At 37.1% G+C, this 17,712-nt stretch overlaps 1 protein-coding gene across 3 annotated transcripts; it reads left to right on the top strand.

Moving 5' to 3' along the window:
• Nucleotides 1-1,267: 1,267 nt before the first annotated feature.
• On the top strand, nucleotides 1,268-17,300 carry LOC139973249 (syntaxin-7-like). Of its 3 annotated transcripts, none has more exons than XM_071979798.1 (11): nucleotides 1,268-1,400; nucleotides 2,511-2,718; nucleotides 3,718-3,792; nucleotides 4,504-4,573; nucleotides 5,764-5,863; nucleotides 6,679-6,816; nucleotides 10,186-10,241; nucleotides 11,224-11,299; nucleotides 12,332-12,404; nucleotides 12,660-12,742; nucleotides 14,009-17,300. In XM_071979798.1, exons 2-11 carry the CDS (start codon nucleotides 2,646-2,648, stop codon nucleotides 14,102-14,104), a joined length of 840 nt encoding a protein of 279 aa, XP_071835899.1. In that variant the 5' UTR covers nucleotides 1,268-1,400; nucleotides 2,511-2,645; the 3' UTR covers nucleotides 14,105-17,300. The 3 variants fall into 3 exon arrangements, with proteins under 3 accessions (XP_071835899.1, XP_071835897.1, XP_071835898.1); XM_071979796.1 differs by having other exon boundaries at nucleotides 3,706-3,792; XM_071979797.1 differs by having other exon boundaries at nucleotides 1,273-1,372; nucleotides 3,706-3,792.
• Nucleotides 17,301-17,712: the final 412 nt, after the last annotated feature.

Below are 17,712 nucleotides of genomic sequence, written 5' to 3'. Positions count from 1 at the left end.
TTGACCATTGAATTTTAACAAATAAGGAACGATAATTGACACAAGGAAGGGCAACATGTCATGGGAATGGTGAGCGGTCTTAGTCAGGCTCCTAACCCAGCATTTGTTTTTTTTTCTAGCATATTACATGCATCACTGGCTTTTCCGAACCCTCCCCTACCCCTTGCCCCAAGTTTGTGAAAAATAAAAATAAAGCTATATACGTCCCAAGGCAATATCAACGAACAGGCAGAAATGGCAGCCAACGAAACTCCCGATTTTATTACAACAAAAGATAAAACACTGAAGAGATGAGGATGATACGGGAAAATAAATTATGGCTTTTCCATGAACAAAGGTGATTTTCCTCATTGGGTGAGGAGGAGTGGGTGGGGGGGGGGGGGGAGGCAGGACCCACACAGCTAGATTCCAGTGTTAGCCAGACGATTCTCTTGCCTCCATTCCTTATAACGTGATTCGATACTATACATACATTATGATTCAGACGCCTAAGGGGAGAGGCAACGTTCCTTTGAAGTAACAGCTTGGTCAATGTGTCTCTGTGTGTGATAAATTAACCAAAATTATCTACATATCTTCAGCACGGGGTTTCTTTCCTCAGCATAGAAGGAACTCTGGTGAAAGTTAGTTTGTGACGTAAGGTTATACAAGTGTCTTGGTAGTTACGTAACTTTGGCGTTTGAAGGGAATAGTTCGATGGTCGAAATAGAAAGTTAATGATTATAGGACATGACCAGACCCTGCGGTCGGTGAAATGTCTTGCATTAATATGTACCGTATGCGGGCATTCAAGGCCCTGTTCTCTTGGGCACCCCATCGGTCTACCTCGTATATTGCTAAGTGTAGGTATATTGAGATTTTTATTCAGTCTGAACCAATTGCTAAAGCCAATTTCTTCCTCGGGTCCTCGTTGGTTATTGTCAGATTATAACTACACCGAGATGTTATAGGGGTGGTTGAAGCTAGGGGATGCGTTTGTTCGAGAACATAAAGAGGGCGTTATCAGCAAAATGTATGTATCGTAATAGGCCTAATAGCAATAACTGAAGAAAAAAAAAACGTTCAGATAGAGGTATGACACGAAAAACAACTGCATCCACTATAACTGACCATAAAATGGCCTAAAAATTTGAAAGCCTACAGTTTCAGAGATTGATGCAGTGATTTGTTACGGTTCTGTAAAATACAAATGAAATGAAGGTTACATCATTGATACTATTAGTACACAAATGACCGGGAGATGACGTCATCACGTTTACAAAAACACATTGAACACATCCCACTGACATATGACATGAAGTCATCACTGCATACCCTATCCATGATAACAACGTTCCGGTATTTCATAGAGTTATGGAAAACGCATTTCATCGTTAGTCTTCCTTCTAAATTTTAACAAGGTACGATTCCATACTTTAATTGAAGTAATTCATCCTCATTTTGAACATGGCAAGACATACAACTATTAGTTAGGCTTAGAATTTCGTCCAGAATCGTCAAATCTTATATCTAGCCTAACATAGACGACGTCCTTAACATAAGCCTATACCCACACGGAAGGCGTAATGCTATACTGCACAATAATAAAGTAGACTACAGCAGGCCTAACGGCTTACACCAGCATACTGACGAAGTTAGGCTATATCAATTTATTAGTAGTAGATGTAGTCTTAAGTACATTGGCTTAACTTACGGACGCTTGGGGACCAGACGAAGGGGGATCTGACTAGCCTACTGGCGGCTATCCTTTATTTTGAAAATTTGAGTAGGCCTAGGAAGTAGGATTGTCATTTGTACACATCCTCGTCTATCGTTTAACCTCAAACTTTGCAGTGCTAAATGCACAACGGCTCGTTGCTGGGTTGGGATGAAAATCATAGCCTATCTGAAAGTACATTACTAGGTGGCTTTAACCAACATGTAGTTATGCTAACTTCCTGAAAAGAGTCTCAGGAAATGGGGTAGAAAGTGATTGTGATTACAATGACACTGATTAAAAAATTAGAAACAATTCAAATTTCCAATCAACCAATCAACATTTTCTGATTGTAAATGAGTCCAGGGAATTAAGGAATTTGTCTGACAAAGTTAATGTCATTTCACAAAATCCATCCAGCTAATAGAGGCTAGACCATTGATAAGAGACACATCCAAAATGCACTGTGATGTATATGGTACTGAGAGTTTTCAAAATAGCTCAGTGATATCCCTAGTAGTACTAATAATTACCATATTGTCAATGCTAGGTAATAGGCTGTGACTGTACAGTACTCGTTACGTATTGATCGTTACATGGTGAAACTATTGAAGTACATTAGGCCTATTTAGGTGAAAGCTTTGCTTTCCTGCTTTACATCTAACTTAACTTCTTTCACATATAGGTAATGTAGTAAGTAAAATGTTGAAACTAATTAATTGGTATGGATCATGATGAAAATAGGGAGATCAGAATATGAATCAAATTACTCTGAAGTGACACCCTCACCATTTTATTTTAAATCTCTTTACAGAACTCAACAAAACAATTATTGCCGCCTTGCCAGGGCCTCGGCCACAACTCATTATTCCTTAGAACTATCACAGGTTCAGCTAATAGCAACGTTTAGATTTTATCAGTACAATTGTGGAGCCGAGCATAATCCAATATGACTTCTGGAACGGGGGATTTTGGTGGTGATTTTAACCAGGGTAGAGGAAGTTTTACATCATATTCATCGGGTAAGTAGTCGGATAAATTTTTTTTCTGGTACAGTACACTAAATATCTTCAGAGTACAATACTATAATGTACATGGAAGAGGTCTTAAAATATTTACATATCACAAGCTGTGGGACTCTACCCTAAAACGTTTTGGTGGATGGCAGGAATTTTGGCAAAACATTGGAAAATTTATGTACACTTATTGGAGCTTTCCAGCAAATTTCCATTAAGTTATCTTTTTAACGTCAAGCCCATATTCGAAACTAGCTTTCATGCATGTTGGGCATTGATTCTAAGGGTCTGGTGGATTGTATTCATCTTATCAGGCAAATAGAGAATTACAGAGATTAAAGAGATTAAAGAGAAGAAACAAATTAATGTTTGATATGTGCATGCTCCCTTCCTATCTGCATCCATCTCTCCTATTAACCAATCTTGTTGCACTTTTGCTGTCTTTGTCCACAAAAGTAGTATTGTACAGTAGTTTAGTATTTTTCATTTTTGTGCATCCATGATGGTCAAACTCCAAGATTTGTTGCTTACATAGTACTAGTCATATTGTATCTGGATAGGATGCATACCTTTCCTGCATGTGAAACTCTTTGCACTCCTTCAAAGATGGAAGATAGAGTAGGAAAACATTTATTATCAAAAAATGATGTCTTTAGTAAACAGTAGTAATGTACAAGTGGATGATTTCATGACCAAACATTTTTCAAAATGCAGTCACTGGTTAGGCATTTCTGTTATCCATTATCTTCTGATCTTTGAAATCAGCATTCAACAAAAACTTACATACATGTGAACAGCAGAACAATCTTTTATAAAAAAGATCGTTTAGTTCATCAAATCATGACTTGCACACTATCTTAAAAGTGAACCCTGCATTCGTACTGAGGAACACATATCTGTGTTCTGCAAATGTCTTTAATTGTGATTTACGCTGTGTTTGCATGATGTGCTTGCAGATGGCCTTATCGTCCCGAACAACTTTTAATCCTTTAGATTACCTTACAGGGAAGGGCAGTGCACAAGACTTCAACCGATTGGCTGCAAGTATTGGATCCAACATTCAAAAGATTTCCAAAAATGGTGAGTCCATACATGTTCATGTTAAGTGTTTTGTAATTGATTTTTTGTGTTTCATTCCACTACAGTTTTACAAAGTCAACTTTTCACCAAATTGCCATGTTGGTTAAGTAAAGAAGTACATGTTGGTTCTGTAGAAATGCTGTGACACAAGGTTGTAATCTGTCACTTACAGTTAAGGTCAACTTGGTCAAGTTGAGTCAGCACCAGCCATTTTCCTGGCTCAATCATTCCTATCAGAAAAAACTACTGTACTCCAGTCACCTCCGTCACTGTTGAAATCAAGGGACTGGATACGTCATCCCTTGAAGTTATGCCGTTAATACTTAACCTTACCTTTATCATTCCTATCAGAAAACACTGCTCCAGTCACTGTTGAATCAAGGGACTGGATTCGTCCCTTGAATTGATGCAGTTAATACTTTACTTGTTATTGACCACAATTTTTACAACAAGTCCAATGCAGTGCAAAGTTAAGCCTTTGATGTTAAATATGCCATGGAAGTGAAAGTGCCTATGTCAAATGCTGGTAATTAAGCCACTTAACATTTCAAAATTGCTTTGTTGAATGTTATCATGTATCTACAGTAGCTAGGAGTTTTAAGTTGACAACATTTGGGTTTTGACAGTATGTGGTACAGAATACAGTACAAATGTAATGGAGTAAATGTATTTGTTTCAGAAAAGTTTTGCAATTTTTTTGTTTCCTCTCAGTCAAGGATATTGAAAGACTCACCAGGATGCTGGGAACACAGGAGGACACAAAACAATGCAGAGCCAAACTGTGAGTAGTTGATAACAAGGCTCAATTTATCTGATGGCAGTGACAGTGGCACAGTGCCCACACTACTGGCCACACTGCCCCACTGACAGTACCCCTGCTACTGGCCCCACTGACAGTACCCCTGCTACTGGCCCCACTGACAGTACCCCTGCTACTGGCCCCACTGCCGTTAAAAGTCACCTGTTGCTGACGGCAACCACTGCTATGCCCCTTTTAGTAACGTTGCCGTAGGTGCCCTCCTAATTATCTCGATCATTAAACTTTGACTTGTTGATCAGAAATCTGAGAATATGCTAGGTCATAAGTGAAAAAAAAATATGCTCATGTTTTTCATCATTTCTGTGCGTGCCTTTTTCTCACTTTAGAGAAATTGTCCTGGTGCCCTTTCAAAGCTTTGAAAATGCTATGCCCCTATCCATCCTTAACTCAATCCTTGTTTTGTAACAACAGACATAGCACTTAAAAGTCATCAGCAATGCCCAAAAATATGCTAGAAAACAAGTAATGGTCACTCATGGTCAACCATCAACAAGGTTTTTTGTGACCACTATCATAACTTGTATTTCACAGTGAGAAAGAAAATTGTCTGACTTAACATTCATAAATGTTTGTGAATTAAGTGAATGGTGCAGAATCTCAATGAAAGTACTTTTGAAAACCGTCACATGGCTAACTTTTGGGCCCATTACTGATAGCCTTTAATGTGATGTGATACCTTGTATGACCCACTGACAAAGAAGCCCTGGTGCCAGTATAGTAATAGAGACTACAGGATGGATAATACTCTTTTAATCATTCAATCTATTTTACATGTGTAAATGTATGTCAAAATTGGATACGATTTTGCTAAGTTAACATAGGAAACAATTATTCTGTGATAAGTTATGCAGATTTATGGACTGATGTGTATACATTCAAGTGTTTAAAGGAGCTTAGAATTTATTTGATACTTTATTTGATACTGTCAGTTGTGTTGAGGCTCCCTATGATGAAGGTCAATGATACTGTGAGTACTGCTTTAAAGGAGCTTACATTATGTATCTTGTTTAACAAAGTCAATGGTGTTAAACATTGTACCAATGGTGTTAAACATTGTAAACATTGTACCATTGTCATTCCTGGAGTTGAGATAATAATCTGCATGCAGCTTTAAGATTTATTAAGTGAATGTTGATTTCTTTGTTTTGCAGAGATGAAAAACAGCACTACACGAATCAACTGGCCAAAGATACTAATAAGATGTTAAAAGACCTTACTGCCATTCCACCTTCTACAAATCAGTCCGACTCGGTAAGCATAATTAAGATGTTCTTCTGTTCTAGCGGACCTAGTTGGTCTGTGCTCATTAAAACCTGTATTTGACTTTTACGAAGGTCAAAATGCCCTCTAAGTATTCCAGGTTTTAACTGTTGGGTGTGGTCCTCATTAGCCAAACAATAAATATACTTCTTTAAGGAATATCTGCATGGATGTGAAATTGAATTTGATTTGCTGTTGGAGATTATCAATGAGCAATGGATGCATTCAATAAGTACACGTTTTGTGTATCTTTCTTGATATTGGACAAATTTGACCTTATTTAAGTAATGTGGAAGTGGGTTAATGAGGCTAAGATCATATCAGTTTATGCAGAGTATGCCCCAAATTGTTGAAACTATTCCTATTCAATGACATATGGAAGTTTACTGACAAGCATCCATAAGTTGTAAGATGACAAAGATAAGACAAATCGCATTTTCTAATAATAAAATATCAAATAATCAGGTGTTAATGTTTTAAATTCAACATTTTAAATCAAATTTGGAATCTCTTCAATTTAGAAAGTCATTTCAGATGGGAAAACCGTAGATTGCTCTTGGATGAAAAACCCACCTTACTATGAACTGGCCGAGGACCAAAAGTCCTGATTGCTTAGCCTCATTGCTTCAAATGCCACCGCCTTAATCCACTGGGGCCACAGCACCGGTTATTATCTGTTAGACACAGAGAAAAGGGAATGGTTTTTGTGAATTTATGAACCAGGGTTAGCTGTAGCTAAATTACATCATCGAAAAAACCTACATTTTTGCAATTTGGTTTAACATGTTTAACCCTCGTTCTCTCAGAGGCAACAAAGGATGCAGAAAGACCGTCTCACAAATGACTTCAGCGACTCCCTTAACCAATTCCAAAGGGTGCAGAGGGATGCAGCTAAGGTGGAGAGAGAGTGCGTAGAGAGGGCTAGAGGAACCTCAGATTCAGTGGTGAGTCTTCCCTGAGTTACACCTCTTGTAGTATTCCATTCCTTAATTACACCTCTTGTAGTATTCCATTCCTTAATTACACCTCTTGTAGTATTCCATTCCTTAATTACACCTCTTGTAGTATTCCATTCCTTAATTACACCTCTTGTAGTATTCCATTCCTTAATTACACCTCTTGTAGTATTCCATTCCTTAATTACACCTCTTGTAGTATTCCATTCCTTAATTACACCTCTTGTAGTATTCCATTCCTTAATTACACCTCTTGTAGTATTCCATTCCTTAATTACTCACAAATTCAATCCTACAGTAGTTAGATTATCAATCTGTCAGTGAAACTTGTTAGTGGTCTGCACTATACGACAGATCAAGAAGATTGCTGTTTTTTGTTATGCCATGTCAGGAAAGTATTAACAGAGTAGAATGGTTGAGACTAGGTTTTTGGTTCCTTGCTGAAAGCAAAGGAACCTATGTATTCAGGTTGGCGTGTGTGTGTGTGTGTGTGTGTGTGTGTGTGTGACGCTTAAGCTTGTATGCACGATAACTCAACAAGGGATTGACTGATCATGATCAAACTTGGTGGGTGGGTGGCCCATAGTGAGTAGATGAACCCTATTGTTTTTGGTGCCCACAAAGGTCACCAAAGGTCAGTTATGGTCCAAAAACCCAAAATACTAAAACTGCAATAACTCCCAGTGCCAATGTGCGACAAGTTTGATATTTTGGGACAAGTTGTGAACTGGTTAGGGCAATATTTTGAAACTTAACGGTCATGTGATCTGAGGTCACCAAAGGTCAATTAATGTTAAAAAACTAGTATTTTTGCGATAACTTGAGAACGAATTGTCCGTTAGGGTTGGGAGTTGCTTCAGTGTAATCCAATTGTCGACCCACATCTGGGTGACCCTTGACCTCAATTTGACCTTTGGTGACCTTTTCATGTTTTGGGGATTTTTACAGTTTCGATGCTATTTTCAGATGTCAAAGGTACCTTCCGATCATAAATATGGATAGGTTGACCCCCGTGTGACCTTTGTGTGCGAACTTATATGGGGTCAAAGTTTTCGGTCAGAGTTAGGATGGCTGTACAGACTTATCGTGTTGATTTTTGGAATCAGCAGATCAAACTACATTTGCAACCAAGGTCAAAAGGTCAAAGGTCACATTAGAAAAAATGTGCTTAGTTTGGGAGAAAACGGGCGAAAAAGAAAATGTTTGGTTTTGATGCTAGATTTGGATATCAAAGGTACCTTCCGATCAAAAATGTCAATGGGTTGACACCCGGGTGACCTTTGTGTGTAAAGTTATACAAGGTCAAAGTTAATTTTCAGACATTTAATGCAATAACTCCCAGGGCCAAGGTGTAACAAGGTTGATATTTTGGGACAAGTTGCAAATGGTATAGAGGAATATTTTCAAACTTAACGGTCATGTGATCCGAGGTCATCAAAGGTCAATTAATGTTAAAAAACTAGTATTTTCGGTGAGAAAATGGGCAAAGAAAAAAATGTTTGAATTCTTACAGTTTTGATGCTATATTCACGTCTCACCAATCAAAAATGTCAATAGGTTTACCCCAGGTGACCTTTGTGTGTGAAGTTTTATGAGGTCAAAGTAAAATTTCAGACATTTAGTGCAATAATTCCCAGTTCCAAGGTGTGACACGGTTGATATTTTGGGACAAGTTGCAAATGGTATAGGGGAATATTTTCAAACTTAACGGTCATGTGATCCGAGGTCACCAAAGGTCAATTAATGATAAAAAACTAGTATTTTTACGATAACTTGAGAACGAATTGTCCGTTAGGGTTGGGAGTTGCTTCAATTTAATCCAATTGTCGACCCACATCTGGGTGACCCTTGACCTCAATTTGACCTCTGGTGACCTTTTCATGTTTTGGGGATTTTTACAGTTTCGATGCTATTTTCAGATGTCAAAGGTACCTTCTGATCATAAATGTCAATGGGTTGACCCCCGTGTGACCTTTGTGTGCGGAGTTATACGAGGTCAAAGTTAATATTCAGACATTGAATGCAATAACTCTCAGTTCCAAGGTGTGACATGGTTGATATTTTGGGACAAGTTGCAAATGGTATAGGGGAATATTTTCAAACTTAACGGTCATGTGATCCGAGGTCACCAAAGGTCAATTAATGATAAAAAACTAGTATTTTTGTGATAACTTGAGAACGAACTGTCCGTTAAGGTTGGGAGTTGCTTCAATGTAATCCATTTGTCAACCCGCATCTGGGTGACCCTTGACCTCAATTTGACCTCTGGTGACCGTTTCGTGTTTTGGGGATTTTTACAGTTTCGATGCTATTTTCAGATGTCCAAGGTGCCTTCTGATCATAAATGTCAATAGGTTGACCCCAATGTGACCTTCGTGTGCGAAGTTATACGAGTTCAAAGTTAAATAATATTAATGAGGTCACAGGTCAAACGTGAAAAACTCCCAAGTTGCAATAACTTAGCTACTATTTATTGGAATTTCGTCAAACTTGGTATGATGATATTGGTAGATAGTCTCCACACACTGATGTATGTTGCAATTGATATCATGCATGTTTTTAAGGGGGGGGGGGGGGGCTAGCATTATTTCGTTATGAAAAGTTTGTATGCACAATAACTCAACGAGGGAATGACCAATCATTACCATACTTGGTGAGTGGGTGGCCCATAGTAAGTAGATTATCCCTGTTGATGTTGGTGCTCATTTCATGAATATTAATGAGATCATGGGGTCAAACGTGAAATACTCCAAATTGCAATTACTTGGCTACTATTACTAGTCGGAATTTCGTCAAACTTGGTATGATGATAATGGTAGATAGTCTTCACACACTGATGTGTGTTGCAATTGATATCAGGGCTTAGCATTACTTTGGCAACAAAAGTTTGTGAGCATAAATTACTGTTGTTGTATTAGGGCTTTGTTAGAAATTTCCCTATGAATGGAACTAATGAACAGCAGCAAGGAACCATGAAATGTTTTCATTCTTTTTTTTCTTGTTAAGTTTCCAGCCAGGTACAAAAGGACAAATGTAATTAGAGAGGAGACATGCAATCAACATATTACATATTAACAGTGATGTCACTCATTAAGGTTCATTGATGTTATAGAGGATATAAAAGATAATAATAGATATATACTTGAAATAGTTGGGAGTTTCATTTTTGCTTTTTCCTAATTTCTTTCTAGATAAATGATTTGAGGTGATGAAATGAGCAAGCAAACCTTGATCTATTATTGTAAAGTGAAAGAGATATCATATATGAACTTCCATTAATTTATTTAGTTTTTTCAATTTCAATATAAGTGTTTACATAAATTAAAAATAAATCGTAATTTTAATGTTTCATTTTAGAATCCATATGAAGATGATCCCTCAGGTCAGGATCCGTTTTCGGGTGGTTATGATAGGTAAGAGTAGGAATATACTGAGATGAACTTTAAAGTAGATTATTGCCTGCTGTAATCATAATCCAGGCTTCCCAGGTTTACTCAGGTTAGGATCCGTTTTCGGGTGGTTATGATAGGTAAGAGTAGGAATATACTGCGATGAACTGTTAAGTAGATTATTACCTGCTGTAATCATAATCCAGGCTTCCCAGGTTTACTCAGGTTAGGATCCGTTTTCGGGTGGTTATGATAGGTAAGAGTAGGAATATACTGCGATGAACTGTTAAGTAGATTATTGCCTGCTGTAATCATAATCCAGGCTTCCCAGGTTTACTCAGGTTAGGATCCGTTTTCGGGTGGTTATGATAGGTAAGAGTAGGAATATACTGCGATGAACTGTTAAGTAGATTATTGCCTGCTGTAATCATATTCCAGGCTTCTCAGGGTCACTCAGGTTACTCAAGTCAGGAGACGTAGTCATTGGGTGGTTATGATAGGTGAGAGTAGGAATATACTGAGATGAACTTTAAAGTAGATTATTGCCAGCAGTAATCATATTCCAGGCTTCTCAAGTTCACTCAAGTCAGCTCCCATTCTTATATTCTCAGTAAGCTAAGCCAGGTAACTCTGCTAAAGTGTGGTACTTATACGGTGTTAAGGTTTTTGTAAATAAGAAACAGACTGAATTCCAATATCAGGGACGACCTGTGGTGAATTAGTGATTCCATGAGGGGGGGGGGGGGAAGGGAGGGGCAGCGAGGGATGGGGAGCGGGAGGAAGAAGGGAAATAGAGGAGGAATAGGATGCAATTACAAGAAGATTCCAAAATCACTACGAAAAGAGCAGTGCATTAGAAAATATCAATGAAAATTAAGAAATGCCAATGTGCATCATGCTAAAATTTGTCGACCAAAAAAAGGTTTAAAATCATCTCTGACATCATATTATGATTGTAATCTCATCAAGTTCATTAAATCATGGAATATTTCCTCCTCCTCCTCAGCACTGCTCAGGCACAGGTCCAAGTAGAGGACATGGATGCCTTGGTAGAAAGGGAAAACCAACTAAAAAAGTTAGAAGTAAGTAACTCTGGTAACATGGAAGATGACGTTAAAGCTACAAATACCTTCAGTTTTCGATATTTTATGAAATATTCAAAGCAGGAAAAGTATAGAAGCCTCAAAGGGTCATTGCTTTTGTTCAATTTTAAGTGGCTCTGGTGTTTCTATTAAAATGAACTGACGTTTGAGAATATTCCCCAGTGTAACGATTGTGATGCCTTTAGTGCAAAATAGCTCTGTAACTATGATGCAATATGTAATAATGTTCCAGCCATGTTACTAATTATAAATGTAAGATTACAGTCACTTACATTAGTGGTTTAGAAATTGTGTTATACAGAGGCTACAAGGCAATGCCTGTTAGTGTATTTATACTTGCTTGTAGGTATGTGAATGTATATTTTCTTTTTGTATTTGACCATTTGTGTTACTAAGGGTGATCAAAGAAAAAAAAGTTCCAAACAGTCAAGGATGAAGTGTGAATAGTTCCACAGTAAACCTAGTTTCAGCATTGCTGCTTGTGGTTAGCAGTTAATATTAGTGAGTACTTTTCTCATGAGGCTGTGAAAGAAGCCATTAGTGGCCTCTCGACTCTCTGAATTGTTAAATCTGGGCCACCAGTACCAGTAGATTTGGCCCACCAGTGTAAGTAATGTTAGCCTGCCATGGCCCGGAAGGTGTGGCTCACCGAGGCTTTGAAGAGTATGTCCCCTGGTGATTTGACCCATCTGCGACTGTTTGACTGAATTACCAATTCCTAGTTGACTTGACCAAGCAAAACTACAGCAGGTAGATTTTGATCCAAAATGATCTTGCAAATTTGGCTAACCATGAATTTTTATGGTTGGTCTGCTAGAGTGGTATATGAATGATTTGACCCACCAGGGCCTATTTAACTGACTTACCAAGTCCTGGTTGACTTGGCCCACCTAAACTAGGTAGATTTAGCCCACCAGAAGCTGGTATTCCAGCCAAATGAATAATTAAATAAGTTCAATTCTATTGGTTCTCTTAGCTAATGCTTTTCTTTTTGTTTTATGTCCTCAACAGTCTGATATTTTAGATGTGAATCAGATATTTAAAGATGTTGCATCGATGGTCCATGAGCAGGGAGAAATGATTGGTATGTGTAACTCTCAATATTTTTCTTTTTTTTGTATGTCAAATTTGTTTTTTTTTCTTTTGGTAACTTGAAGATCAAAAATTTCCATATTTCATGACAAGTAAGGCTTTTTGATATGATAAAGAGCAAATCAGCAAAGAGGGGTTATTGTTAAGACAATACATCAATGTTATTCATTTATTAAGTATATGAATAATAAAGACGGAATTCTAAATTTTTTCCTTTATATTTTGATATTTTTGCTGCTGGTTATAGATAGCATAGAAGCAAATGTTGAGTCAGCTGAGGTCCATGTAGAATCGGCGAACACTCAACTCGTGAAAGCCAGAGAATACCAGGTAAGAATTTAAATCCAGATCCGTGACATTAATATCTTAAAGCTGCTGGCTTGCTTACGTTCCTAAAAACAATCATATAAATGAGAATTATAAAATGAAAGATGACACATTGTCTGATGAATTTGATATGTAGTGGAAGGGTTGCCCTGCTCATCCCGGAGAACGATGACAACCTTTGAACAATTTCTGATAGGTGATGAAAGTGATGGAATTTAGCAGGTTCAATTTTGTGTAAAAGTAAGAGGGCCTGACATTTCGATCCTAGCAGGATCTTTCTCAGAAGCTGAATGACAAGTTACAGTCACAGAAGGGACAAATACACACACAGAATACAGACAGGTTAATGAGCATAGTGAACATAAAAGAGATTTTGTATTGTTTTGAGGTTCAGTCTCATTATAAAATGTATGTGTAGGAATGCTCTGTGAGAGATTTAGTTGATGTTGTCCACTGCAACCACTCTACCACACTAGAAATTCTTTGAGAAGTATTTATTCTCGCTCACAAAGTTGAAATTTAGTGGGTAGTTATCCTGAACAACGCTACCAAAATCATTTCTGTTTTTTTGGCTAACCTTTGAAAGCTTCTCATACATACTTTATGGCTCCTGGTTAATAGCACATGATACTTTTCTTTAAAAAATGTTTTGTTTCTCGATGAAGTATACTTTAGACTTGTAGTGTAGTCTGTAGTTGTACTCGAATGCTAGCACAGTACCTGCACTTGTTCTCACTTGTACTCACATGGATTTCTACTCATACTTGTACTTGGGTTATTTTTGAAATGTATAAGTAGATACTAGTGCAAGACTGCTCATACTTACTCTCAGAGCCTTGTACTCACACTTGTACTCCTACCAAGGGAAACTCTAATTGTACATGTACTCAAAACGTTGTACCCCTACTGATACCGTTGTACCCCTACTCATACCATTGTACCTGTACTTATATTGTTGTATCTGTACTTTAAGTCAGTTTTTACAATTCAGCCCCCCCCCCCCCCCCCCCCCGAACTTGTAAAGAGTTGTGACATTGTGGCAAAAAAATGATCATTATGCTCATTGTCAGTGAGCAAGTTTAAAACCTGTGAGTTTGAAAGTCTAGAATGATGAACATTAATGTGTTTGATATATGACATTGTTCTGCCAAATTTAATCATGCACTTCATCGAAAAATGACATTATAAATCATCAAGTTATTCCAAAATATGCCTTCTATTTCACTTTCCTCACATTTTCTCACATTTCCCCTCCTTTTTATTTTTCAGAAAAAGGCCAGAAGGAAGAAGTTCATGCTTATTATATGTATTCTCATTACCTTGCTTATTGTCGCTCTAATTCTGTATTTGGTTTTGAGAAACTAGTAGTCACTCTTAACTCTCATTTTGCCAACAGACATAAAGCTGCATATTGAGTTTGAAAGGGAGTGTGAAAATAGAGATCAAACTTTAGCACTCTCAGTATCATGCTTTTTAGGTGGAAATGTTTTCCTAAAACTTATCTGGCAAATTTGTGAAAATGTGTATAATGGCTTGTGCAAGAGGGTCTTTCTTGTTATATAGTTACAAGGGTTAAGGACTTTAGAGTATGGGTTGTTGAGATAGGGTATCGTACTCTAATGGGATGGTCTCCAAACTATCAGTTTGGGGGCAAGAAGTTTTGATGGGTCCTTGGACTTTTCCAGATGTCTGAAAATTTAGGATTGGGAGCTTTCAAAATTGAGATTGATTAAGTTATTTTATTTAGCATCAGCTCTTTAGCCCAAGCTAGCTTTCATGCAGTCTAAGCATTGATTCTGAGAGGTGGGGGGGGGGGGGTCTCGTGGGTTGTGGTACAGTCCTGATCCTTGATATCCAATAATCACGTTCTCCCATAGTAGCTGTGCTATTTCCTGGAGAGGTACATATCTATTTTTTTTTCATTCAATTTTTCTTTTGAAACTCAATATGCAGTTGTATATGGTCTTACTTCCTGTGTTATGTTATATTCCTATCCAGTTCCCCAGTTGGGAATTCCAGCATTTAAAATTGAACAGCATACTCATATTTACGTTAGGATATTGGTAATAGGGTTTCTGCCAAGGTAATCCTTTATAAGTGCAATCTACTGCAGTAGGTGACTTCCCAGTATAAACGATGACGTTTTTGTTATATAATGGTATATTAAAGACTGAGTTGCATTGTTGAAAAAACTGGTTGAGAAGTGTGGCTTTGATGTTTATGAACGTAAAGATACGTTATAGGTAGTATTGGCATATGCTAAAATGTCTTGAAGATTCTATGGTCAAAAAATGCAATCTAAGGAACTTCGATTTGAATAATTTCAGAAATAGAAAGACAATTTTTTTGTTAACCAGTTGTATCTTGATGTGGAACTATTTATGAAAAATTCTAGTCCATTTTTGTTTTCTGTCACATTCTCAGAAAAATGATGTAAGACTTATTTATTGATAATTCTTTGACATTTTCTGAATACTTGTATTGTTACGAATCAATGGAAAATTTTGTATGTTAAGTTGTATCACAACTTTTACATCACTTGCTGTTGTTGGACTTCACGGTGCAACAATAGAACAAAACATTTGCTATATATCATTTATTCTTTTATATTTGAACAAATTTGTATTCATATATGTGTGATACATGTACCATTGGTCCTGTTTACATGTCACATGTGCAATTTGCTATGTTCATGAACACTGTTTTGTAAAGGAACGTTTCAGTGTACAAATGCTTCATTGTGTAATACTTTCGTGTGACGCAATGAAAATGTCTGACTGTAAAATGGATTCTTCGGTTTGTCGGTAGAGTTCAAAGATATGGTCAAAGGCCACATGAACAAGGCCAAGGTTGCCATGGTAACATCGGTAGCTTTCTAAGCCCCCATGGTACATTCAGCCAGACCTAACATCTATATATATTTTCATGTTTGGTTTTTAAGAGCCTTACAAAATTAAGATTTGTATCTTAGATTTTGAACTGAGCCACGGTTGCCAAGGTATTATTCTTAGCCTTGTGAAGCCATTATGACATCATCAGGCAGACCTTACCTCTGTTTATCCTTGTGATTTGTCATGAGCCATATAGGAGTAAGTTCAGTATAACCACTACATGTATAGGACATATTTACGTATAGTAATAACATTAAATTACATATGACCACAGTGTAAAGAAGAAAATATCCACTGCTAGACGCTACAATCAAGAAAATCATTACATTTGTTGTCAAATTGTTAAACTTTTTTTGTTGTAAATAAATTGGTATTAACCCAGAAAAAAAAATTATCCAAAATAAGATAAGTTGTTCAGCTTGATTCGGGGGTGGAAATAGTTTCGTTTTCAGAACCTTTGGAAGGTTAACGTGAATATTCAAAGGCTTGGAACGCATACATGTATTATATGCACAGTGACTATCACACAGGGTTGATGTCTAAACGTGTTGAATGTTATGACGTCATAAGCCAACTCATGCTTGTCGAGCTCATGGTTTAGGGTAAAGTTGAACTGATTTTTTTTGGGGGGTCAACCATGCATAACGTCAGGCAATCGTACCGATTAATGCATCAGGTGTTGTTTTTATAGAGGAGGAAGGGGGGGGGGGGGGGGTTATTTAACGAAAATCAAGAATAAATATTGACTAATTTTCGTAGCAATGTAATTACGGTGATGCAATTGAAATATTGAAAATTTATAATTTGTCTACGAATATCGCAGTATCCAAAAAAAAGAAGAAAAAGTATATACCTTCCATATTTATAGTGATGGGTTTATTGCATCACGTGTGCGGCGTGATGTCAGCTTGAAATCCACATGATCTTTGTACTATAACAACACTTCATTTCAGTGCAAACTTTGAAGTAAATATGTAGGGGCCCTTTTTTGCCGCAGTTTCGATTAGAATAACAATCGGCGGTTCAAGGAGGTCAGTGAACTTATGCACTTTACATTCCACAGAATCCGTTTCGTGAAATATTCTTCTGGTTTACTGTTTGTCAACAAATAAAGTTGAGGTTATTTTAGGTTGTGATTTAAGAAAACTAATATCTGTCATATCTGTCCAACATTTTTTAAATGTGAACAATCTTAACAAATGGTCATCAAACCTAAATGTTGTATGTAATCAATATATATGGAAATAACCTGGTGAAATAGAACACTATAACATGATTCAGATTCTATAGCAACATTTAAAAGAAACATTCTAAATTATGTCAGCTGTTTTTGTTTTGTTTTTGTTTTTTTAAATTGTAAATTTTTTCACCGCTTGAAGAGGAGACATGAAGTGGAGCAAAGGCGATTCATGTTTCCACTGAGGGCGCTATACCATTTAGGCACAGCTCTCTGTTTCATAGAGGATTGGTGTTTTTGGCGTTAAGTATTTTTTAATAGAGGTATTACCTTTTCTATTTCCTTTTGTCTAATTAAGGACAATAAATTGTTGTAAGAAAAAGAAAGAAACAAATGTAAAATGCTTCTGCGATGTATGTTATATATTGATCATTTAAAGTTGAAATTATTAAATAAATCAAACTCAATAAGACACCACACCATAAAGTTACAACCTGTCTATTTGTCAAAACTTTTTCGTTCTTGGCTCTTCTTGGCATGCATGTTACACCAGTGTAATTTGCGAATGGCCCACCCCTCCATTAGCTTAGCCCATCGCATTCGTCCCAGCTCAACTACATCAATTAGCATGCTTATACCTATAGTATTCCAAGTTACAACATGTTTCATTATCCAATGAGTTGTATATTCATACATACTGATCCATTACATTCACATTATTTTAAGTGTATCATACATATTCGTGACAGAGGTCATTACCTTGTGTCATATACTAGCAGGGGCTCTCCATATGCGGCCCACGAATGTTTCATTCGGCCCGCGAAAAAATTGAGCCCACCACATTCATGCAATAATTGGGTACGTGGACATTTAAGGCCTTAGGCATGAGTATCCTATGGTCCTAA

This window comes from Apostichopus japonicus, chromosome 9, assembly GCF_037975245.1.
Source record: "Apostichopus japonicus isolate 1M-3 chromosome 9, ASM3797524v1, whole genome shotgun sequence".
Taxonomy (NCBI): domain Eukaryota; kingdom Metazoa; phylum Echinodermata; class Holothuroidea; order Aspidochirotida; family Stichopodidae; genus Apostichopus; species Apostichopus japonicus.
Note: the sequence above shows the minus strand (reverse complement) of the source record. Positions and strands in the feature narration are given on the sequence as shown.